The 27250-nt window shown below is 36.6% G+C and overlaps 1 protein-coding gene across 3 annotated transcripts in view; it reads right to left on the minus strand.

Moving 5' to 3' along the window:
- The window catches only part of LOC107744247 (polypyrimidine tract-binding protein 3-like), a 73624-nt gene that overhangs the window by 21526 nt on the left and 24848 nt on the right, over positions 1-27250 (minus strand). The window contains exons 1-4 of one of the 3 annotated variants that reach the window (XM_016557776.1): positions 24593-25016; positions 13104-13179; positions 2921-3090; positions 441-587 (exon numbers count right to left, since the gene is read on the minus strand). In XM_016557776.1, the coding sequence (XP_016413262.1) occupies positions 441-587; positions 2921-3090; positions 13104-13128 (342 nt within the window). In that variant the 5' untranslated portion in view covers positions 13129-13179; positions 24593-25016. Of the gene's footprint in view, positions 1-440; positions 588-2920; positions 3091-13103; positions 13180-24592; positions 25017-27250 lie in introns of those variants that run through there. The other 2 variants (XM_016557777.1, XM_016557778.1) reach the window with 2 other exon arrangements.

Here is a 27250-nt window from a genome sequence, read left to right on the forward strand (position 1 = left end):
CTGCATATATATATATATATATATATATATATATATATATATAAAACATATGAAAACTAATATGAATACAAAAAGTATATATCTACAGGTGGGGTCAAATTTCTGATGTCAATACTGTAGCCATACATGAAGTCACTTTCAAACCCAGCAGCTTTCGGTTGGTGAATACAACGAATCTGTGTAACCAATGCAAAATCTGCATGTTTTTTCATCCTCGCACAAAACTCCCGATCATGCAGATTCCTCCTGAAATGACTGAATTTCGGCCATGAAATTTGGCCAAGCCTCAATAAACGTGACAGCAACTTAAGAACTGAATTTAAACAAAATTATTTTTAAAGTATGTTTTTATATAATCTTGGATAACGTCATCTGTCATTAACCCTACTATGCCAGTGAAAGAGGTGTTTAAAAGTGTTTGGAGTGACAGTAATTCTCACCCCCTGATTGGGCAGATTATCAGTCTTGAGCTCACGGTGGTTGGAATACTGGATGTAGACGGGCTGGTTGCGGACATGGGGTGTGGCTGTGGTGTAGTAGTTGACCATGGTGATTGCTGCTTCTTCAGAAGCCATTTCTATAAAAGCCTGTAGTGCAAAGAGAATCATACTGTAAGTGCTCAACCCTGATAACAACAGCATTCAGATAATTGCACATATGTGGTGTCAGTTAATCCAACTTTTTCTTAGTCTGTTTTAATGCAAATGAAACAAATCTTAGTGGGCTAAAAGAAATGGAGATAAAGAAGAATAAGTGCTGCTCTGCACTTATGGACGGACAATAGAACAAGCTTAATCTTGTCTGTGGCAGGACAATGTTTAATACTTCGAGTTAAAGTATTATTCAAATCACTAACCCTAAGCATGAGCAATACAGTAGTGATGCTTGTCTTAACAGGCACCTCTAATAATTATTCTGACCTCATCAAGCAAGGTGTGAAAGATTTATAGATGCAGAATCTGACAATAAACAGAATCTTTTGAAGCCTCAATCAAATCAAGCAGCAAACAACATATTATGCAAAAGGGGCATTAGAAATCTGTCTGCCTGTCTTTTCTTGTCTAAATATGCCAGTTTCCATTTGAATATGAAAAGATGCTCGAGTGGAAGCGGGAGACTGCTGTGTTTTTGCAGGGCGTCTGTTATTAGATGGACCTTGATGTGTTTGAAAGGATGCACACTTCAGTTTCAGTATCACTGGCCATAACTAATGAAGCAAAAACAGATCTGGACCATTGTCCTCACCATCCCTTATAAAGGAAAAAACAGACAAAATGATTCATCAAAAAATGACTTTGATGATGGTATTTCTTAGTATAGTGGGTTTTTTATAGGTCAGTCTCATGAAAAAAAAGAAATGTCAGGGTCATAATTCAGTTCAGTCCAAAGGGGAAAAAAACTACATTTTGCATAAAGAGAATGATCCCTATTTTAAGACTAACCTTAGTTATTTAATTATTCTTATAATACAAAATAACAATATATATATATATATATATATATATATATACATAAAAAAATTATATCAATACCGTAATGCAAAAAAGTTACATTATCATTACTGTAACACAAATGTGACCCTGGACCACAAAACCAGTAATAAGGGTCAATTTATGGAAACAATTTTTCATACATTATCTGAAAGCTGAATAAATAAGCTTTCCATTGATGTATGGTTTGTTAGGATAGGACAATATTTGAGATACAACTATTTGAAAATCTGGAATCTGAGGGTGCAAAAAAAATCAAAATAAAGAGAAAATCGCCTTTAAAGTTGTCCAAATGAAGTTCTTAGCAAACTTATAAAAAATTAACTATTGATATATTTACGGTAGGAAATTTACAAAATATTTTCATGGAACATGATCTTTACTTAATATCCTAATGATTTTTGGCATAAAAGAAAAATCGATCATTTTGACCCATACAATTATTACACAACTATTGTTGGCTATTGCTACAAATATACCCGTGCTACTTAAGACTGGTTTTGTGGTCCAGGGTCACAAATACCATCCTGTCCAGAAATCCTTTTCTGTTTTGTTAATGCATTTTTTAATGCATCCAATAATTTTTCTCAGTGAAAAGTTTTATACCCTCAAAAATAAAAAGTATTTTAAATCATGAAAAAAAATTCCCATGATGTTTACATTTATAATTTAAATAATATATTATATTTTTTTACTGAGAACATGCGTAATTGCCTAAAATAAATCTTAATAAGTAGTGCTGTCAAATGATTAATCGCATCCAAAATAAAAGTTTTTGTTTACATAATATATGTACATTTACTGTGTATATTTATTATGTATATATAAATACACACACATACAGTATATATTTTGAAAATATTAACATGTGTATACATTTATATTCTTATATTATATGTAAATATATTCAATGTATTAACATATTTTTCTTAAATATATACATGCATGTGTTTGTATTTATATATACATAATAAATATACACAGTACACACACATATATTATGTAAACAAAAACTTTTATTTTGGATGCGATTAATCGCGATTAATCGTTTGACAGCACTATTAATAAGCTTCATTTTTTATGTCCAAGACAATGCCTGAAACAATGGTATTGTCACACCATTGTCCGCACTGAGGAAGTAGGCCTACATTTCCTAAATCATGTTAGTTACACTGTGATGAACTACACAGAGTTTTAACAGTGGGGATATGTATGCTGGTTTTCTCTCATCTTATTCATGCCGTTTAATCCGGAAATTCCACTGCTAAACCAACATGAAAGCATAAGGTGAGGTTTGAGAATCTCAAAATGCAAATTTCAAACCCATCAGTGTTTCTTAAATGCCTGAGGTTCCAATGGTCATGCTGCAAAATGCTTACAGAGCTGAAAGAAAGGGCAGAGATGTGTTCGCAGGTTAATGGAGCACCTACTTGGTTTTTCCCTTTAAGCATCAACAGGTTGGTGACTTTGCCGAAAGGGACTCCTAGTGAGATGACCTCTGCCTCGGACACTTCGATGGGAACTCTGCGGATGTGGAGGACACGGGAGGGGTCACAAGGAGATCGTTCTCCTTTATACGTTTTATCATCAGTGCCATTAGCTGCCAAAAAGGAAAAAGAAAGAGACAGATTATCATTTTTTAATTTTACCAGTTTTCCAAATGCCAAAACTGGCATTGATGTACATGGATATTACAAAAGCAAGACCCGTCAGACACCAAACACTATTATTATCGACTGACTGACACCAAAAAGGTCACGGTTACTAAATATTTTGCAATGTTTTGGCCTCACAAAGGACCCTCAATGAAGGTCAAGAAACACCAGACAAACAGACATGGGCAGAAACACAAAACAGACAATACGACAGTGGTGGGCAACATCTCTGACGCTTCCCCTCGAAACAATACGACAAGCCTCTTACAGGATTAAGCAGGCCTCTGTAGCCTGTCAAGACTCCAAATGGCACCCATTGTGGGGCATTTGGCACTTGGCTATGTCCAGGGGCACATCACAGGCTGGTGACAGGTTTAACAGAGACAGACCGTGGCGGAGTGCCTGCCTCAGCTTTCATCACTTGCAGCTTTCTTTTAAGCTCTTGTGCTGCTTGTGTTCGTCTGATTGCAGATAACAGCATCAAAGCAATCGGTATCAGTCTCAGTGTCATGTGCAAAATGAAAAGATGGTAGAATGTATTATACGTTTATTTTTTTTTACCAAGACACATTACAACCTACAGTGGGCAGACTTGTGGTCATTTGGCCTAAATTCCCATTATTAGCCAAACAGCTAGTCCTGCCCCAAAAAATCACACCATCGGACCAGACAATGACAGACGTCTACATTCGAAATGTTTTCCTTCAAATTGTCTCTGAATATTAAACTTGGTTAGGAGAAAGCATTTTAGCACTGGAAAGTTGCACACTTCACCCTGAAGTAATTGCAGAAGCGAAACAAAAGAAGTGCAGAAATTGCTGCATTGTTAGACTCTCCTATTATGTATTTGTCTAGTTATTGGTAGGTCATGCATGAGCAATGAACTTAAAGGCTCTATTACTGTAATACAGGGAAAACCTATTCAGATACATTAAAATATGTGTTAAATGTTCCTCAGTTTGTATGTGTGTATGTTAGGTAGAAATGGTACCAATTTCTCCATGATGAATGCTGTAGTCCACAAGGACAAGTGAAAGTGAGATCTCTCTCTCATGCACTGGTGCACTCTCTCTTTCCAAAGTTAAGCCTGTCGACGAGAGGAGGCACAGAGAAACAGCAGTGCACAAAAGAAAGTGCTGCCATCAGCAGGACATACAGACACATTTGAAAAAATGAACATGCTCAATACAGTGATCCAGACCCTCCCCTTACAGCCTAGTGAACTGGCTCCTCACAGCCCAGCACAGTGATCCAATCCCTCCCTTCCAGTCCAGAAATCTAGACCCTCCTCTCACAGCCCAGTTTAGTAATCTAGACCCTCCCCTCACAGCTCAGCACAGTGATCAAATTCCTCCCTCAAAGCCCAGTGATCTAGACCCACCCCCCACAGCCCAACACAGTGATCTCATTCCTCCCTCCTAGTCCAACAATCTAGACCCTCCTGTCACAGCCCAGCACAGTGATCCAATCCCTCCCTCCCAGTCCAGAGATCTAGACCTAACCCTCACAGCCCAACAGTGATCACATCTCACCCCTCACAATCAACCGATCTAGACCCTCCCCTCACAGCCAGCACAGTGATCCCATCCCTCCCTCCTAGTCCAGAGACCTAGACCCTCCTGTCACAGCCCAACACAGTGATCTCATTCCTCCCTCCTAGTCCAACAATCTAGACCCTCCTGTCACAGCCCAGCACAGTGATCCAATCCCTCCCTCCCAGTCCAGAGATCTAGACCTAACCCTCACAGCCCAACAGTGATCACATCTCACCCCTCACAATCAACCGATCTAGACCCTCCCCTCACAGCCCAGCACAGTGATCCAATCCCTCCCTCCTAGTTCAGAGATCTAGATCTAACCCTCACAGCCCAGCACAGTGATCCAATCCCTCCCTCCCAGTCCAGAGATCTAGACCTAACCCTCACAGCCCAACAGTGATCACATCTCACGCCTCACAACTCACCGATCTAGACCCTCCCCTCACAGCCAGTACAGTGATCCCATCCCTCCCTCCTAGTCCAGAGACCTAGACCCTCCTGTCACAGCCCAGCACAGTGATCTAGACTCACCACTAACAGTGATCCCATCCCTCCCTCCTAGTCCAGAGATCTAGACCTTCCCCTCACAGCTCAGCACAGTGATCTAGACTCACCACTAACAGTGATCCCATCCCTCCTTCCTAGTCCAGAGATCTAGGCCCTTCCCTCACAGCCCAGCCCCGTGAGCTAGACTCTCCCCTCTTAGCCCAACACAGTAATCCCATGTCAGCTCTCACAGCCCAACACAGTGATCTCATCCCTCCCCTCACAGCCCAACACAGACCCATATCATATCTGATAACCAAGTCCCTTCTCTACCAGCCTGTACCTTCCCACCCCTCACACATCTTAAGGATTCATCTGCTCTCAATAGCCTTTTTCTTCTTTTCCCACCGCTACAGACTTGCACTAACAGACTACTTGTCATTTATAATGCAACATTGACACTAAAAGGAGAAGTATCCATGTGACTAGACAACCAATAAGAGTCAAATCATTGTAGTGTGTGCTTTTGAGCTGTTCAAATGAATCATTGCCAAGGGGATCTAGTGAAATTCACCTCAAAATGGAAATGGGATTTATAACAAGTAACAAACCTTATCAAAGCAGCAGGCTCCAAACAACATGTAGTCCTATGGTGGTTATGATAACGAGTGATGGCCTTCTGGTGTCTGTCTGCAAGCTGCTGTCAGCAAATGTTTAAGGCATTCAAAACCATGATAAGTTTTGGATTCTTCCACAACATAATACAAATTTACTTAAAAATATATAGCAATTTGATTAAAAAAATATGAATGTTTGCTTGTATACCATGTTTACTCATGTATACGCATACTGATTCCTGAACTGCCAGTTCTACAAGCAGATAAAATATAGTTAGTTCCAATTATGTCCTGCCTAGTCTGACGTCTACAAATACAAACCCTTATTTAATACTAATGAGGTCTGTCTTAGTCCAGACCCTGCATCTAGATTCAGTTGAAAGAGATAGGGATAATGAAAAACAAGTGTGCATCTGCAAGACATCTAATGTTAACACACAGAACATGGGTCTGATTAAATAGGCATCAAAACAAAACCTCCAGTGGAATAACGCAATGCAGGCTGAGGCAGTAGCCTACCACATGCAGAGAGCAAACAAACTGAGAAAAGAAACGATTGCATTCATGATATTTTCCCATACTGCAGAAAAGGATGCATGAACACAACGTGCTGAAAGAAAAAAAGCTTTTTTTTTTTTTAGAATATAATACCTATAAACTGCTGTTGAATAGCTCTTAGTCTGCAGTTTTCTTCCCTGGAGGCTCATTAGGAATATAAAATGTGCAAGTTTGAATAAGCTCAATTATGAAATGTTAGCACAGCCTAAAGACGGCCCTTATTTGCACAATCTTGGATACATTTTGCATTATTATACCTGAACCTTTACTGCATCTAGGGATTTGCTTATGATGCATGGATGAGACTCTTATGTGTCCTAGAGACAGTCATCTCGCCACATAGCAGCCACTAGGAGAACAGAAGGATGATTGGCCCACTTTTCCAATGACCCTGTGTTACCATGGTGACCATACACATGACCTATCAAGGCATCTGGCTTCACCAAGGCGATTCATCTCATTGTGCCGTTAACAAATCTTATTGTGTGTTTAATGTGATTAGAGGAACCATCCCTGGATCGAATATGCCACAGGCTTTTCAAGAGGAAATGAGTAAAAAAGGATCTTTGAAATTCATTGGCCATATGTGAACTCAATACACAGGCTGGATTGTGAAAAAAGAGATACATTTCCTACATTAATTTAGCATGCCAAAATTTTGGTAACACTAATAATTTAAGACCAATTCTCACTATTAACTAGTTGCTTATTAGCATGCATATTACTAGCATATCGGTGTTTATAAAGCACATATTAATGCCTTATTCTGCATGACCAATTCCACACCTAAACTTAAATACCTTAACTAAATAATTTGAGGCAAATTTGTAGTTAATAGTTAATAGGGAGAATTGGTCCCCAAAGTAAAGTAGGCTATGACCAACATTTTAAATAAGTCTCATTTGCAAACTTTGCTAAATCAGTGTTTTTAAACAAGAATTGAAAATAACATTTAAAATTACATAAATAAAACTTATTGTAATTATCTATATTTTAATTATTTATTTATTTGATTGACTGATTCATTGATTGAAAGAAATTAATACTTTTTAGATAATTGAACCGTAATCATCATATTAGAATGATTTCTGAAAATTAAAATAGAAAACAGAATCTTTTGTAATAATATAATTTATTATATATATATATATATATAAAAAAAAGGCATTTAGCATTTATGCTTTTATCCGAAGTGACTTACAAATGAGGACAATAGAAGCAATCAAAACCAAGTCAAGTCAAAAGAATAGAGAATGCTATTGTTAGTGGGTCATTTTTAATAATAAATAAAAAGAAAACAAGTAGTTAGAATAGAAAAAGAATAGGGAACACTAGTGTTAGAGGCTCTCTCTCTTTTTAAAGAAAACAAGTAGTTAGAATAGAAGTAGAATAGAGAGTGCAAGTGTTAGAGGGTCAAGTGGTTTTTTAAATAAAAAAGAAAAGAAATAGATCAAATAGAATTAGAATAGAGAATGCTAGAGTTAGAGGGTCAAATGAAGATGGAAGAGGTGTGTTTTTAGTAATATTTAACAATATTACTGTTTCATTGGAATTTTATTAAATACATGCCTGGTGATCGTAACAGTTATCGATCCCACATTTTTTGATTGTAGTGTACAGAAGTATAGCTATAATATACTTCTAAAATGTTCATAATAAATATAGGGCTTGATGACAATATTTGTTTTTAATCTTTTGCCAATTTTTTAATTCACAAAACAGTATTAAGATGACAGAAAATGAGGTTTAATGTTGCAAGCAGGGCACATATGCTAACCACTAAGCCATGGTCTCGACCCAATGACATTGCAACTGCAAGCTTCATTGTACATTTCTTTTCACATTCTGTTATATGAGACTGGTTAAAATCGGTTCAAACTTAAAACTACTCAGAATTACTAGAGTTAGAATAAGGATAAATGTACGTTTTAGTTTGCCTGAAGAGGTGTCATTACATTATACAACTATATTACATTTTATAACAACTCCAAAAAAGTAGACAAACATTAAACTCTGTTTGTGCAACAAACAAAGCCAAAACAGCATGAGGAAGTTATTCAGCAAACGGCAGGATTTCTCCAGCGCAGCATTATCTGTTTGCAGAAAGCATCCGTTTTCCATGATATTTGTCTACGCATCACCCAAGAGACTAGAGACAAATCTTTTCCTTGCTGTCACTGTTAATTCAGTGAATCCCACTACAGTAAAACTGTTGCTAGGACACCACAGAATTCACGGAATGCTGTTCGCAACCGAGCATTCTGCGACTTCCCATCAACAATTCCCATATCTGACATTCCTGGAATGCCGTGCTTCACCGCAAGCGTTACCTTTGCGCCGTTCCACCTGCCTGTCGCTTTGTCACAACCCCTCCCAATGAAAAGTCAGAACGTTTATGATCCATCATGTGCTAGAGTAAGAACAGAGTAGGGTTCAGTTTGATAAAAGCTGGTTACACACTTACACACACACACCCAAAGCCCAGTCAAACATGTCTGATCAGCTTTAACTCATGGTTATGGGCTGTACTGTCAACTTTGCCTGGAGCAAGAGGGAGTATGTCAGGTTTGACAGGGCAGAAATGCTCTTGTATTGTTCTGGCAGAGTCGTCCCAGTAGACAGCAATCAAGTGTGCATGTGTTTGCCAAGGTGGAACGACTCCGAGCCTTTGGGCTCTCATATGCTTGATGTGCCGGAACACAAGGTTTGCTTCACATGGGAAAAAGGATCCGGTCCTACATGCTTTTCAGATCGCAGGCTCTGATGTGCAGGAGTTCATAAACACAGCCGTAGGAAAAAGCAGTGACTGCAGGATCAGGGTTGGGGGGGGGGGATAAACTAAACTCAACTAACTAGACTAACAAACTAAACTTTGTTTAGTAGAGTAATTAAACAATCAAAACCTTAAGAAACAACACAACTACTAGAGATGCAACAAAAATAGAAATAGTCGGCTATGTTGACGAGTGCTGGTGTGAGGCGGTTATGAGATTTGAACGACTAGTTTAAACAAGTACAAAGATTTTATCGCTCATACCCAGCAACAAAAACATGTTCCAAGAATGTTTTGCTATTGCTCCCTTAAGTTATGATTACATTTTTTTTTTCCGGAAAGTTCTCTGAACATTCAAAACATCTAGTTTTTTTAATGTTTACATTTTTTTTTTTCTCATTTATGTGAACGTTAAAGGCAACATCAATGGGAACATTCGGTTTTATTATTTTGCAAAACATATGGGAATGTTACTTGAATGTTCTCCAACACATTTGAGATGAGTTCTGAATTAAAATGTTTCAGAAATAGTTTCCAGAACTCAAGTATAAATACTGTTTTTGTGCTGACATTTTGAGAACATTATTAAAGACCAAACAACTTTGAATGAATGTTCTATCAACATCACTGGAGAACCTTGCCAGAACATTCTAAGAATATTCCCTATTAGCTGGGCAACTTCTGGAGGGAAACAATGGACAGCACAGTCATCAATGCTATCAAATGGAGTACACTTCGAAAGTCTAATTTAATTTTAGTGTGTGTGTATATATATATATAGACTATAGTTTAGCTGCTTTAATTTATGGATGGCTAGTTAACAGTTTCCAAGTAGCTTCCCGAAAAGTGTAAAGGACTAGCATTTTATTTTTGCATAATGACAGAAAACATCCTCCCACCTATATGGCTATATGTTGTAAACAGTGAAGTTCAATTAAATATATTTTAAAATAGACAGTATATTCATATACCAAAATATATTTCAAACTGTATCAGAGGCAAGAAAATACATAAAAATATAGGCTAAAAAGCCTATTAGAGATCAAAACTAGATTTATAATGATTTAATAATGTTTTTATTTTATTGTATATTTTATATTTATATTATATAAAAATATTTTTGTAACATTGTAAAGTATGTTTCTTGCTGAATTGTACTCAAATATATTATATGTATATTCACACGTTAGACAACAAATTTTGCTTCAAATGTGACGTTAATGCATTTTCTTGGACAGAAATATATAGAAGAAAATATTTTTAAATGCTTTAAAAAAAAATTATATTTTTAAAATACATTTTCAAAAAATATACAATAAAATATATATTTACGTAAATATATTTTGAACTATATTTTAGCAAATATATATTTTGTTTTTGTATTTTGAAAAATATTTTTAAAAAATATATTTTTGCTGTATATGAGCATGACTAGCTTTTCATTGAACAGCATGGTTTTAATCAAAAGTGTTCAGGCAAGAGTAAAGACACCTTCTAGTAAAATTATTACCATTTTATTAATGAAAACAATTATTTAAAACTATTTTCATCAGCTTTAAACAGCAGGGACTATACTGACCTTGATGTAAGCTACAAAGACTCATGGTCAGCTTTGTTATGGCTCCCGTTTTGCGTAGCAACAACCACGTTGTACTGAGAAGGCCGTTTCGCGTCAAGAAACCCAAACAATGATACTGCTGACTCCATTACAGAGAAAAATATAAGGGTCAAATTCAATTCAATGTAGAATTCAGTGCCAGAACAAATTGGGCTAAATGCTAATGACAGGATATTTCTGATTAACGGTTGACAGATACAGGGTTTTTAATGACTGACCTTACACAAGAAAACAGTGTAACCTAAGGTGGTTAGCTGATCTCCAAGCCTGACAAAGCTGGTTAGGCAGGACTGTTTTGACCAGATAAACCGGATAAGACCAGTAAACCACCTTAGGCTGGTAATAAATCACAAACATAAAACACAAAATAATATTTGAAAAGAGAAAAAAGTGCATTATCCATGGACAAGTCTGGCAGTAGATTTTGAAATTGACAAAGGAAAGTTCCAACACACCCTCATGGCAATTCATAACTACTTTACATTTTGGTGAATTTGTATGAATTAGTACAATCTCAATCATATGTTTTGTACACTGCTTAGGGGTGGAGCTTCATTCTTGTTTTGTTTTTTTAATCATACATTTTTGTACAACTTTAATAGTATGCATTTATACAAATGTGCCTAAGGCCATATGATTGATAATGTAAAAAAATAAGTTATACAAATATTTATTTATTTATGTATAATAAACCAATGTATTTAAAAAAGTATAAATAATTGTAATATATTTTAATATAATTTTAAAATGTATAAAACATTACATAATGAATGGAAAGAATATTTATACTTATCATATATTTAATCTAAAAATATTGGCATTTAACCAGACAAAACCTAGGTATTCAAAACATGAAATCCTACAAAATACTTTCTCGCACTCTAATTCTGCCTTCTGGCTTTGGCGATTCAGTCTCAAAATCAAACAATAAACCAAAAAAAGATCGACTACACCAAGGAAATGCAATGATTCATGGGAAATGCCAGAAACGGCAATACTTCACAGAGAAGTGCAAACCTTGATCTTCAAAACAATACTAGCATCTCTGTTCCTTTTTGTATTTGTATTGCACAACATGCATCCGCAAATCATACCAGTCATTCAACGCTAGACCACATTTAAAGCCGTCATTTTGCAATTATTTCGCCAGATCACTAAAATGCCAAGCACATCTAAAAGCGCGCACTGTGCTGCTTTCATGAGAAGCAGAAAATATCAAAATATAGAAGCTGTCCGGAGGCTATCCCTGGTCATTCCTCTTTAAACTCCCAAAATAATAGAGACACTGTTTCCCCTTCCAAAGCACAACAACATATTAAGGATTATTGTTTACCAGGGGGAGGATGAGTGAGCGAGAGAAAGACAGAGAAGATGGGGTCATTTCACTCTTCCCTCCATTTTATCTCCATTCAGATGCTTAAATAACAGCTAATACACTCGCCAACCATTTCACCACCGCACACTGATCACTGAAGGGTTTGTTTTCAGTGCTGTTAAAAAGCAATAACAATTTCTTTTTATAATACATTTTGTGCCAGTATGATTTTTAGAAGCCACTGTCCATAACATTGCCTGAATTTAACTTAAGACTTAAGATATTATGATTATTACTATTTTTTACATCGAACCAACTGTAGACGCAAATTCATCTGTTTGCAAAAAGTTTGAATAGGCTGATTTACACTTTACATGAAAAAGTATGAAGAAAGTCGACATGAAACAGCGTTTGCTAAAACTTCATTACCTTTTTACTTTTGTAAGATTTCCGAACGTATCAAAATATTCATATTCATAACACACCTGGCTAAAACATAAGGGATAATTTACAGTCTGTTTGTCATTATCGCAAAATAAACCTCTGCAAGCTAATCAGGACCCCAAGGCAAAACGGAGGTTTGTGTGATAATGAGCGGCTGATTGTAGTGTACATTATCCAGCTTATTACTCGCATAGAAAATAAATAAATGGACATGAAATATTGATTTGAGTTCAAATTATTTTAGTATGTAAGTGATATGAGTGAACTAGCACAGCCGCTATATGTAGGAAATCAATTGGCTGGAACGTCATTAGCGCTCATTATACCGTACAATGCTGTAACCAATCAGAATAAAGTATTATTTTGTCTCACTTGTACACCCTTGGTTACATTAGCAGAAAAGCAAAGTCATGTCAGAGGCGGGGAAAGTTATTAAATTTTAATGAAAGACTATGAAACCACATTTGGCGTCAATTGCGAACACTGGTGTTTATTTCATGTGGTCTTTAAATTTGCGACTGAACGTAATACCTCGCATGAATAACTCAACAAAAAGGCTAAGTCAAATCATCTCTAAAAATGGAAGTGATGTTGAGGAACAGACAGTACCTGTGGATGGAGTGGAACTGCTCATGGTAGTAAAGCAACACGAGGAGGCGGAAACAGGAGGCTCTCCAGATGCCCACTGAAACACACGAATATGAAATTTTCAGTCAAAATGACAAGTGGGAATCTGAACAAATATGAGAAACCACCCATAACACCCTAAAAACCACTTATTATGCCAAATTTGGATGTAAATATTTTGCAGTATCCAATTCAAACCTGTAAAACCAACCATGATTAAGCGATATTACAAAAAAAGGGAATAAATTCAAATGTATTCCAAAACGGAATGCTTATTTCCTCGCCATACTCAGATGGTGAGATTATCTGTGAGTTAATGACACGGACCTGTGTGACGAGTACACAAAACCAATCAAAAGCCCCTGTGGCGCATTAAAGGACTGTTTTCAGTGCAGAAGGGAAATTTCAGCAGCGCATCAATTCCTTGAGGACGATGTCTAACAAGCACACAAATGCATCCATTAGCTGCAAATTGTCTGCGAGGGGGGCGGATCAAGAGTACAATCTATTCAGCTATAAGATGGCTGGCACGTGATGCTGCCTTCAGATAGCCAACCTCGAGAGGAAATGTCTCCATTTGTGTTGCATTTCCTGTGCGAGGCAATTACAGCTCAGGGAATACCGTCGTAATTGTCTTCTTGTCGGTTTCTAATTTTAGAGCTTTTTTTGTGACCGTGTTGGAGTTCTTGTGCTAAACGATAAAGAATGTGCAGAATTTAGACATTTTATGTTTGGTTTACTTATTTAAAAAGAACTATTTGGCCAATTCAAAACTTGTATAAACCAGTGTTGTTTTAATATTATTTATACACTTTTATAGTATTTATTAATATTTTGAATTAGTTGTTATTTTAATATTTTCAGTTTTTATTTTAATTTTAGGTTATGTTTTGGTGATTTTGTTTAAGTTTTAGTGATTTAAGTACTTCAAATTAAACTTATTTTATTCCTGCTCCATCAGTTTCCATCTAATATTTATATTTTATTTGTTTTGTTTTTTTAATTAATAACCATATTTTTTTAAAAGTTTTAGTTAATACGGAGGCCCACACATGACATGCAGGAAAAAAAAGGTAAATTGACTAATTTGTTTGCTCTGTTTAAGTAAATCATGTGAACAAAATAATTCGTTCTGCTTCCTGTCCGCATTCTCATAAAACTGTTGCAGACACTTTTCATTGGGTTTAATTTTGAGTTGGGAATGAAATAGAGACATTCTCAAAAGCCTTGCAGCTCTGCATGGAATCTATATTGGTTCATGAGAATGCGGACAGGAAGTAGAACAAATTATTATTTTGTGTGCATGATTTACCTAAAACGAGGGAATAAATTAGTAAATCGTACAAACTATTTAGTAAACCGAGGGAATGAATTAGTAAAACGTACAAACAATTTAGTAAACCGAGGGAACGAATTAGTAAATTGTACAAACAATTTAGTAAACCGAGGGAACAAATTAGTAAATCGTACAATTTAGTAAACCGAGGGAACAAATTAGTAAATCGTACAATTGAGTAAACCGAGGGAACGAATTAGTAAATCGTACAATTTAGTAAACCGAGGGAACGAATTAGTAAATCGTACAAACAATTTAGTAAACCGAGGGAACAAATTAGTAAAACGTACAAACAATTTAGTAAACCGAGGGAACGAATTAGTAAAACGTAAAAACAATTTAGTAAACCGAGGGAACAAATTAGTAAATCGTAAAATTTAGTAAACCGAGGGAACGAATTAGTAAAACGTACAAACAATTTAGTAAATCGAGGGAACAAATTAGTAAAACGTTCACAAGATTGACTTTTTTTTTTCTTCCTGCATGTCATGTGCACAGCTCCGTAAGTTAACAATAACAGCGCTAGTTAAATCAATGTAAGCAATCGATATCCCTCTATTAACTAATGCCAAACTGTACAGTTGTAAACACCAAAGCTTCAGTGGTAAAACCAAAAGCACATAAGAAATTCTAAATCAGAAAAAAACAATATTATTAAATAATTAGTTCTGGTCCTCCAATTTGATTGGCTGAGCAGCGTGTGGAGTTGTGGGATTTTTTTCCTTGAGCAAAGAGGGGGTTTGTTGAAAGTTTGCGAAAGATTGTTGAAAGAATATTTGCAGGATCACTCATTACTGGTTTCGCTCCCCGGTGATTGGAATGAAAAATGGAAATCTTGGAGTGCTGCTGGAATGGACTGATTAAAAAAACGCTTTGAGTGGAAATGTGAAACTGTTTTTGCGCCGCTCACTTTGTTCCTTTTTTTTTTTTTGCTTGATCATTTAAATTATTCTTTATTTAATTTGTAATTGTTATTTGGAACTATTTTTATTGGTGGATTAAACATATGTGATATAACTTCTTGTATATATAACTGTCGTATAAAAGCAATATCACACTCACAAACTGGATTATTGTACTGAATATCTGCAGAGTTTGGCCATTCACACACGTGTGAATATTGCTTAACCATAAAGTTATGAAAACGAAAGGGTCATTTAAAGATCATCACGGTTGACATGTCAGGACCATGAGAATATTAGAATAAGGCCGACCTCATTTACATACCAATGCTATCGGTATATTTTCACCAGTAGTTTTCACATACAAAAAATTAGCCAATCATTTACATTTATAAGTCTTAAAAGATTAAGAAAAATGACTGGTTCATTCTAAAGAACAGAGATGGAGGAAATGTCTCACAAAATAAAATTACAACTGATTTTGCTGCGAGAAGCCTTGACTAATGTTCTATTCAGAAATAAACTGCTACAAAAGGTCAGAGGCATGGCCTGATGGGTAGAGCATGTGCTTCGACATGTTGTGTATGTGGGAGACTTGTGTTCGAATCCAGGTTGGGTCATTTCCTGATCCGATTCGTCCCTCCGCTCCACCCATGTTTCTTGTCTCTCACAGTCTAAATCAATAAAATGGCTAAAATCCCCAAAATGGAAACACAGCCCCTGTAACAAATGTGACCCTGGACCACAAAACCAGTCATAAGTAGCACGGGTAGCACTATTTGTAGCAATAGCCAAAAATACTGAATAACATTGAATAACATTGAATGAATGAATGAGGCATTTAGCGCTTATATTGTGTATTGCTGAACACCCAAAGCGCTTTACAATCATATGGGGGTTTCAGATGTATAAATCTCAATTTCAAAAGATGTACCCTTATGACTGGTTTTGTGGTCCAGTGTCACAAATGGTCAACAGGTATTTGCAGGCCAAACCCCTCATGCATATAGGTAGAGAAAAAAGCCTATAAAGTGCAGCCAAAGCAGACATTTGAGATCTACTGCCAATGTAAATGAGATGAGGCAGTTTGTAGCTCTTATTAATAATGAGTTCATGCACAGGGTCATGCGTGATACACGCAGCAGGTCTGAATGCAGCACAGCATTTGTGTTATTCAACTCAGCCAGGTGTTGTTGGAAGGGAGAGCTCGCTTCACAGGCGGAGCCACCTCTATGCCATCTCCCTATTGGTGCGTTACTGTCACCTCAGCCTACCAGGAAAGAACACAAAGCTTATCTTTGCCTGGACTCATTTGAATTTTGTCTAAAAAAGCAGAGTATGAATATGCAAAAAAAAAAAAGGAACAAAAACGATAGAATCTCTTTACCCATTACAGCTAAGCCCCTCTCTGATGCCTGTGACATTTTGTGTGCTGAGATGAGCTGAGGGTGATGAAACACGACACTGATGCTCAGCGCTCGCATCGTAATCGCCATTTCTCTGAACACGCCCTCTGAGGGTCGGGGCAGGTCACACGGCCCCGCCCTCGCCAACTCCACCGTGCCATTTTCCCACTCCGCCATCGTTATAGTTGAGTGTCTTTAATTAGTCGAGGGCAGAGAGAGAGAGAGAGAGAGCGAGGTCTGATTGCAATTATATCCTTTCACTGGCATTCTCTCATCAGCCTCAAATTCTGTATGAAAACCGGAGCGGTACTCATTACAGAAACGGACGTTTTTGACTTCAATAATGTGCTCTCGAAATAACGAGTGTTTGGATTTTCGAAATATTTGATCATCAGATATTTTTAGAGATATGGCCATCACAGTATATACTTGACGTGATATAAATAGAGCTTCTTCGTACGTCAAGGAAATATGCAAATATAGAAACTCAAAAGGATCTGTCCAGGTCACACTTCAGACTAAAATGAAATGAAAGACCTAATCAATTATATTTTGCATTGAGAAAATGAAGCCATTTTCAGCCCCATTAAGATCTGTTGCATTATTTCTTCCATTCTTTTTATGACAATTAGTCATTTCCCTCCAGTTGTCATTACCGTAATGCAAAAAACCGAATTACTTTAATGTCATCTATGTCAGCCAGCTAGATAATTTTGTCTTGGTGATATATTTACATCAGAAGAATTCTCAAAGCAACAACATTCAATATGACACAGGAAACCAAATATTTTTGCTTTTTACTAGACATACAAAATATACATCAATGTAACGCATGCTAACTAAAACGATAACAACAACCATACATTTTTTATTATACGCTGCAATTTTGTGAATTACAAAAACCTCATCCACACTAGGGGCATAACAAAGGTACAGTGCATCAGCAAACATGAGATTCACGTAAGCTTTGTTCTCACCAATCACAATAACGATAACTATACCTAAATTTTTTAAATCTCTGTTATTCTGTGAAAATAATGCAAACCACAGCAGACGCATAAAACGTACATTAGTGAATGTAAAACTAGTATGCAAGGTCACACCAAGGGCGATAACTATAACTATAAAATTTTGTCAGTTTACACCAAGAACGATAACTGTAGTCCTTAACTTTTAATATTTGCTGTAATTCTATGAAAATAGTTAAATCCATGATAACAACACAGAGGAACAATAGTGTTGGAATTATTTTCAGATCGTTTTTTTTTTCAGCTAAAGAACAATAAAAAAAATTACCAGGCAATCAGAATCAACCAGACTTTAAAGAGCTCGAGCACCCAAAGGGATAGTTCGCCCAAAAATGAAAATTCTGTCATTAATTACTCACCCTCATGTCGTTCTAAACCCGTAAGACCTTCGTTCATCTTCGGAACACAAATGTTTTATGAAATCCGAGAGCTTTCTGACCCTCCCACAGACAGCAACACAGCTGACACGTTCAAGACCCAGAAAGGTAGTAAAGACATCATTAAAATAGTCCATGTGACATCTAGTGCTGTGTTCAAAATATCGATACGACGATACGAGTATCGATACAGCTGGCCCTGTATCGATATTGTGGCACGTGTGCAGCAGTGGACCGCGCTTAATTTGTTTAAAATTTTACAACGTTTAAAATTGAGTAGAAAAGTTCGAGGTTTCTAAAAAAGAATGAATAGAGCATATATAGGCTACAACAAGGTTTAATCTGGCCGCAGAGGAACACAACTGGGTTGCCTGATATAAAGAGACGTAATCCCCAAAACAGAGCTTCACTGTAGCTCTTGAGCGATTAAGCTATTTAGTTGATAAAACTGCCACGCGAAACGTCGACGCGCGCACCTAAGCGAACTTGCGGACGCGTCGAGTATAAATCAGCCTTGAGCGTGTGTGCCTTAGATACAGTGAAGACAGCGCGTTAGTTTAGAACTCTTCTAATTTTTTTTTTATTATGAGTACATTACAATATAAATTTATTAGAACAAGTACATTATTATTTATGGGCTTAAAACAAGATGCAAACAATCAGAATATTGTACCTGGTGGGGAGTGCCCAATGTAAACATGAAACATATGCCATTACCAATATTGTATCAGTGGTTCAACCTGAATTTTATGAAGCTACGAGAATACTTTTTGTGCGCAAAGAAAACAAAAATAACAACTTAATTCAACAATTCTTCTCCTCCGTTTCAGGCTTTCACACATTCACGGGAATACCACGACGCATGCGTGTGCATTCCTCTGCTTGAAAAATTACGGTTGAGCCACTGATGTCACATGGACTATTTTAGTGATGTTCTTACTACGTTTCTGGGCCTTCGGATTTCAACAAAAATATCTTGATTTGTGTTCCGAAGATGAACAAAGGTCTTAAAGGTGTGTAACAACATGAGGGTGAGTATTAAATGACAGAATTTTAATTTTAATTTTTGGGTGAACTATCCCTTTAAAGCAACAGATGACAAAACTGCAGCACAAGCTTATAATAACAGAACATTAGTATGTGTTGTTGTGGATGCTAAAATGTAGTATTGTCATACACTGGCCTGATTCAGCAAGTGACCGTTCTGTCAACTGCCCCAAACACTCGCACACGGGCACTGGGCCATCCTTAATGGTCAGCCCTGGTATTACAGTAATGAGAATCACTATTAGGAATAAACTTAAAAACAACACTCTTGAATCATTACTGTAATGAGAATATGGAGCGATAATGAGCTTCACTGTCCTGAAAGTAATGTCATGAATAGGCTTCATTTGAAGCATGTTAAAACAAGCTATTACTATTATTATTTTGAGGTAAAATGTGTCCTGGACATGTTTTCAAGAGATTCACGCCGTCAACCATCACTGCAAGTTGTATAGTTTGTTTTCCTCCGGGTTTTATACTTCTCTTAATTAATTAATAAATGCATCCTTCTTGTTTATCTCTCCGAGCATTCGCTAAACAAAAGCTTTGGGTGCTAATGCAAATGAAAATGCGCAGGTGTGACTGGTTTTCTTGATAGGGGAGACGTTATTTCCACAACAACAAACAAAAAGTCGCTGCTACTTGCTGCTTAATGTTATTAATAAGACGTGTTGCTGAAAAAAATCTGGTGGGGAAATTAAAACTTTAAAATGATCTTTTTAAAATGGAGCGGAAAAGAAGACAAGGCTTTAAAGATAGTTAATAATGGTTTGATCATTTTTATAACCTGGCTGGGGGATATTCTGTAATTAACAGGGGCAGAGAAAATGAAATCAGGTTGTCAGGGTTGCAGAAGTTAACAATGTAAAAGCGCAATTTTCACCGTTCATTAATCTAGAGTGCACATTGCTGGAGGTTATCTGCAGGATTTTTTAAGTGTGGACAAGCTATTGTTTTGGCACGCAGCATCAGGGTATTGCTGAGAAAAAAAGGGTGTAGACTAAAAACAAACACAAGAGCCAAATACTTCACCCAAGAAAGAAAGTTGTAATTTACTCAGCCTCACTTTACTAACACTTGGTGCATCATGTTTGGTTACAAGTCAAGTGAGAACCAATGATCATAGCATTTTTGCATAAAAATAATTGTAAAAATATGTATGTATATGTCTTCTGTAGAACACAATAGGAGATGTTTTGAAAAAAGCTCATGCTGCTCTTTTCCATACAATGAAACTGAATAAGGGGCTTGAGCTGTCAAATCCGGTATACACTTTAGAGAAGCGCCGATACTGATCCCGATATTGATAGCTGATTATCCAGAATGATATCTGCCAATACCGATAGTTTGATTTCCTTACGGAAAAAAATCTCTGCTAACCAATGCTGTAAAATATACAGGGAACCCTCTCATTTGGTTTATTACTATAATGTTAAAGGTTATATATGTCATATATATGTGTTTGCAATGAAATAAAAATATTAGTGCGCTGTTCAGTAAATGGACAAAACTACTTAGTGCATATATTAATTTAACTGCAGCCTGCCTGATCGACATCATACTGCAATATGGATTTTATTTCAACATATCACGCACCCTTAACCCAAATGCAAATGAGCAGATTTCAGATTTTTTTTGTTTGTCTGTTCCTAAAGCTAAGCCAACATTTTACAGAAAAGAGCATAAAGAGCTTGTTGCATCATTTTTGGATCTTGACAAGCAAAGCCCCTCATTCATTGTATGGAAAAGAGCAGCATAAACATTTTTCTGAATATCTTCTTTTGTGTCCCACAGAAGAAAGAGTCATACGAGCTTTTGGGTGAATATTCATGAACCATGAACCATAAAATTGCTCTGGCAAAACCACTTTACTCACATGGCAACAGAGAACCAAGTATTAACTATTATGAAAAACCATTTCAAAACATGGTAATACAGTGCATAAAACCCAAAACTGGATGCGGCAATTGATCCTATGGGCACTGTGGGATGCTCGGTTGCTGTTTTTGATGTTGAAAGCAGCAAAGAGTAAAACCATGGAAACAGGAGGGTGGGGGGGTTTCAAAGGGAGGTTTCGCATTATATAATATTCAGTACCAACGATGCCACCAAGGAGGATATTGGGACAAACTGCCCTCACAGCCCTCAATTACAGCTAAGATTCACAATACAAATCTAGCGTTTATAATGCAATTACCTAAACATACGCTGAGCCCATCTACAAACAAAGGCATTTTACACACATCTGTCTATAACAGGCAGTAAATACCTGCCTGCGCCGGCCGGTGAAAGAAAAACTGCCACTTCCCTGGAAAGGCACAAATATTATACAGCTGACATCGAACAAATCAATATCCTCGAGTCTCAAGCCATCCGCTTCGACTGGGTTTCACCACAACATGTTGCTGTGCCAAATTGCCCTGTTACCACGAGCATTGCCAGACAATAACATTTTCCATCAGACCAAATTGAGGAATCGAAGAGTGAATTTGTGGCCGAGAGCTCTCTGCTGGAGCTGTTTGGATGCATGCCAGGCTCAAATGATCTTTAGTTTTATCAATCTCGGACTCAAAACAAGCCAAACTAGCGCCTGGCCTCCCAGCTTGGGCTTAAAGGGAAACGCAGGACTGACGTTGTTCTCCTGCAGTGCGAGCAATTTTGAAATTAATATCAAAGACGTTAGACAGACAACAGACCATCTCCTTCCTGACGGAGATATTATGCAACGTGTGAATAATTCCTCAACCATTTGATGCTTCTTTGATGGCCTTGTTAATCAAGTTATTGGATTTACGGATCATGCGTGCAGAGGCAGGCATCAAAATTTGCGCAATAATATCTCAGAGTTAAAGAATTCAGGGTGTTATTGACAGCAGGCAGATAACTGTGCGATTAAATAACTGAATGATGTGTAAAATATAAAGGTGTTTAAACCTGCAGGTTAGGATCATGCATCAGGCTCAGTCTGTATGAAAGGAAATCAAGTGTACACCACAATCATTTTTGTTTTTGTCTTGTTTTCCAATTAAAGTATCTAAACATCATGAAACAAGATAAAATGCCATTTAGAAGGTTAAGACTTGTTTTCATAAAAGTTTGGATTTATTTTTCACACGCACATTGTCAAAGTATGAACCTTGTTTTAAGCAAGAACATCCAAGAATTTATGCTTTCAACAAAATTTTAAATCGTTTGTCAGTAATCTAAGAAAATAAACATATATTGAATTTTAGATATACATATTTAAATAAATGTAAACATTGAATTTTAGATATATTTAACTTAAAAACCTTTTACATTGAATTTTAGATATACATATTTAAATAAACGTTAATATTGTATTCTAGATACACATATGTAACTTTAAAAAAAAAACAGTTTACATTGAAGTTTAGATATACATATCTAAATATTTAAACATAAATATTGAATTCTACACATGTAACTTAAAAAAAACCGTTTACGTTGAATTTTTGATATAAATATTTAGATATACATATCTACAGTACATATTTAACTAAACGTAATTATTGAATTCTAGATATAGATACTTAACTTTAAAAAAAACATTGATTTATAAAACATAAATATTGATTTAACTTTAAAAATGTGTACACTGAATTATATATATATATATATATATTTAAACATGCATTTATATTGAATTTTGGGAAAATACCTTTTCAAATATTATATATGTATGCAAGCACACATTTTTACACACATACATCATTAAATATTTAAATAAACACATATATTTCATTTTAGATATGAATATTTAACTTTAAATGAAAGTTTTACACAAGTTTGCTTAGAACTTTAATAGCCTTTTAAAGGATGTTTGGATAAAACAAGATCAAAATTCTGATTAAGAAATAGATTTTTTGGAGTGTAAGTATAACACATTAAAGGGACGAGGGGTGTGGAGTCAATTTTCTTTGAACAAACAGGGTTCTTCATCTGCCATCATATCTAGTCATTTCCTCCGATTCACTTTCTCAGACTGTGATGGAGGAGGATTAATTCTCTATGTCTGCTTTTTATCTAGGAGGGACCCCGCTGTGTGCGTCGAGTGTGTGAACACATGTTTAGTCTGCCTGAGCAACTGTTTTAACCTCTTTCTCTCTCTCTCACTTTTTATTGTGATCGTCTAGTCATGCATCTGTGACCAGAGCTTGCAAACAACTGAATTTCACCTAAAAAGGAGTCAATGATCCTTAATGACTTTTATTTATCTTTTTTTTTTTAAAAGCTTAAGTGTATCATTTCTGTTATTGTCAGCGTCAACATACATAACTACAAAAATAATGAGTTTTTCCGTGTCTATCATTGCTCAGCCAAACAGATGGTTTATACTGGTGTTACACTTTTCAGGGAAACTGACCTACATATGGTTCCCTTACAACTGTCTCTGCTTATTAAAAAGGAATAGAAGAACGTATTTTAGCATGCATTAATTACACATCATTAAACAATTCAAAATGAAGTCAAAACAACCAGCATCATAAATATTTTCCACTATCCACACATGCAGGTGCACGATGTTCAGATAGCAGTTCATTGAATGCATCCTCATAAACACTTGCGCAGATTGCTCTTACTACAAAATAGATAACTGCGAAAACATCACTCTTACAATCTTTCCAAATATTATTGCTTAGTAAACATACATTTTGATACAAGGTTGCCATATTGGAAACACATGGAACAGTAAACCAGGTGTCAACAAGGACTTTCATCAACAGATGGAGTCCATAGTGCAATGAAGCAGAAAAACGGCTCATTTATTAAAAATCGTTAAATGTCATCGGCAACTTGAGAATTCAGTCAATCCTTGATGCATAACATGAAAACAAATTGAATGTGCATCAAGGTCTCAGGGTAAAATTCATATGGATGTAGAGGAGAAAGTGTGTTTTTAGTTGCTGTGGCCATTATTTATTTTTTTCACTATTCTAATCTCTTTTAAATGATGACATACATTTTTAAAAGGAACAGTTATGTCCAGTCTCTCAAGTAATAAGAATAACTGCATGCCTAAAAATAGTCAAATATTTTTTAAACGGCACACATGACAGTGTCTTCAAAAGTATTTCATGTGAACATACACATTTACTGAAATAATGTTTGCAAATATCTAAATAAGCATAGTTTACATTAGTATCGAGTATTTCTGATATCATAGTCAATATTAGATAAAAAATAAAGCATCCTCCAAAGCAAACTGACATTGTATAACAACTTGTTTATGACATTTAGACATAATTAGACATATTTCCACACAACAAATGCTATTTTTCCTCCATGACTATTCAAAGGCAGTCTAAATGTGAGAGTTTGCCAGCAAAATAACAACAACACAAGCAAAACTGTACCTTAAACTCATCTCCAGCATGTCAAGAGTATTCTTGTGTTCATAAGCGACGAGAGAGAGAGAATTAAGGAGACAGACAGACAGAAAGAGAGAGAGAGACAGCATAAGGAGGAGGAGAGTGAGAGAAGTGCATGTGGGATGAAGGGAAGAGAGAAACAGATGGAGCTCAAGAGAACAGTGAGGGTTCGAGAGACACAGACAGAAGGGAAAATGAACCGAGGGAGGAGGAGGAAGAGGAGGAGGAGGGTGTTACATGGGCGTGTGTGTGTGAGAGAGAGGCAGGAATGAACACACTACACTATTGTAAAATGGGACGCTGTCTGTGTGCGTGGACAGAAAGGAGAAAAAGAAATGTGTGTGCGCACTTATTAACCGAAAGCAAACAAGTGAACATCATAAACTGTAACCTCATACCGCTGTTGAGAGGGTGCGAGCATCATAACGAGAGACAGAAGACGGAGAGCAACAGGTTGATGAGCAGTCTCCCTAGAAACAGCGGGGAACAGCTGTCCTGTGGTTTCGTGTTCAATCACGTGTTTACACGATAAACGATGTGTGAATTCGCAACAGCATACTACTCTTATTTCTATCATTTCTTTATCCAACATATTTTACAAGCTATTTCCTGTGAATTTGCGAGACTTCAGATTCTTTAGCTGCTACAGATAAATAAGTGCAAACGGTAAAACCTCTGCGCTGCAAAACCAGTATGTTTATGAGTATGATAGTAAATTAAAATAATATGATACCAAATATCAGTTTGCAGTTTAAAGCAGCGTTGTACAGGTAAAATAACCTGAAGCGAATGACACCGGAAGTCTCGCACATTCAAGTTAGATTAAGTTAGTTGGCCACGCCCGCACTTGAGCGTACATTTATGTCAGTTTAAAAATGCAAATCTTGTTATGCGTTTTGGTCGTTCATTTACACGGCAAATGTGTTTTGGTGGGCTACAAAATGTTTCAAAGTGCAAGTTTTTGTAAATGATATCAGTATCGTCCCAAATGTGAGGTAATGTGCATATGCATATGCTACTTGTTGTGAGCATGGCATAGGCTACTAGTGTTTCTTTACAAACTGACGTCTCCAGATATTGGCCTGGCATGCATAAAACAGTTTTAGTCAATTTCTCGAATACACGTGAATGGGAAAGTTACAAGTGAAACTTTTCAAAAACACAAAGGAAAAACTTTTACGTTCTTAGTAAAATGCTGTTTTGCAAAATGTTAACATACCCTAAAAATAAGGTGGACAAGTAAATAACTAGGGGCCAGTTTTACTAACATCTTGCGCCAGCGCAAACCGTCTTTTGGCATTTAAAATAGTACTGTCAGTTTTTACTAAAGAAGCTCAGTGAAGAATTAGCACTGAAAAGGCGTGGACAGTTATTTTTGCGCCTGACCTTATTGAATATGCATTTGTAGGAGTTTCCCTTTCAGACGCAAAATTTATGGGAGGAGAGTATTCAAATGAACCACGCAATGCGTTTTACTAATGTTTGCGCTCGTCAAATTACTGGTAGGCTATTTGCGCCATTATTTAACGCCCAAATAAAGCATGTCTTAAACTATTTTGCGCTAGGAGGAGGCACCGCAGAGAGCGCGCAGAGAGGATTTTTTCCACGTGTATTAATTTATTTAGAAAGCAAGAACACATTGTCCAAACATATCCTTTAAAGGGATAGTTCACCCAAAAATGAAAATGTGATGTTTATCTGCTTACCCCCAGGGCATCCAAGATGTAGGTGACTTTGTTTATTCAGTAGAACTCAAATTATGATTTTTAAGTCCAGCCGTTGCAGTCTATCAGTCGCATAATGCATGGCAATGGTAACAAAATCTATGAGAGTAAAAAAAACATGCACAGACAAATCCAAATTAAACCCTGCGGCTCGTGACGACACATTGATGTCCTAAGACACGAAACGATCGGTTTGTGCGAGAAACCGAACAGTATTTATATCATTTTTTACCTCTAATACACCACTATGTCCAACTGCCTTGAGCGCGCGCACGGCATCCGTAGTATGTGATGTTATATGTGTTACCTTTTATACAGCCCTGCTTTCCTTTCATCTACTTTTCCATTTGTACTATATTATCTGTTGTTTGCGTTTAGTGTCACACAGAGTAAGTCGGCGGCGTAGTTTACGCAAGCGCCGGAAGTGATCTCTCGCGCGTATACGTCACTCATTGTTTACACAGTGCACAAACATTGTAGGTATGACAGCTAATCAAAATGGTACTTACTTGCGCTTATCCGGATTGTTCAAACGACCTTAAAACTAAAAGATTACATTTCTCGCGCGAACTCATTCGGGAGTGATGACTTTCCACGTATTCCCAACTTCTGAGCCTGCTCGCCCCGCTGTTTTGGAATTTGCCAATTTGCTCTGCTTAGTAAAACTGACCCTATGAATAACAAAGTGTATTACAACAAACAGTTTCAGAAAGTGACTGACAGATTAAAAAGGGCTGCAATCACTTTTACACAAAAAAAAGGTGGAAATTAGGGCTGCACGATAAATCGCATGCGATATTTAACGCGCATCTTGTCAGAAAGCAGGATCTGTAATCAGCGGTAAATCTCCATCACCTGCGGGCTTTCACATTGAGCAGCATTAACTACACAGAGCCGTTGTTCACTGACAAGCTGCGCA

The sequence above is a fragment of the Sinocyclocheilus rhinocerous genome, unplaced genomic scaffold (genome assembly GCF_001515625.1).
Source record: "Sinocyclocheilus rhinocerous isolate Xijiao unplaced genomic scaffold, SAMN03320098_v1.1 scaffold317, whole genome shotgun sequence".
Lineage (NCBI taxonomy): Eukaryota > Metazoa > Chordata > Actinopteri > Cypriniformes > Cyprinidae > Sinocyclocheilus > Sinocyclocheilus rhinocerous.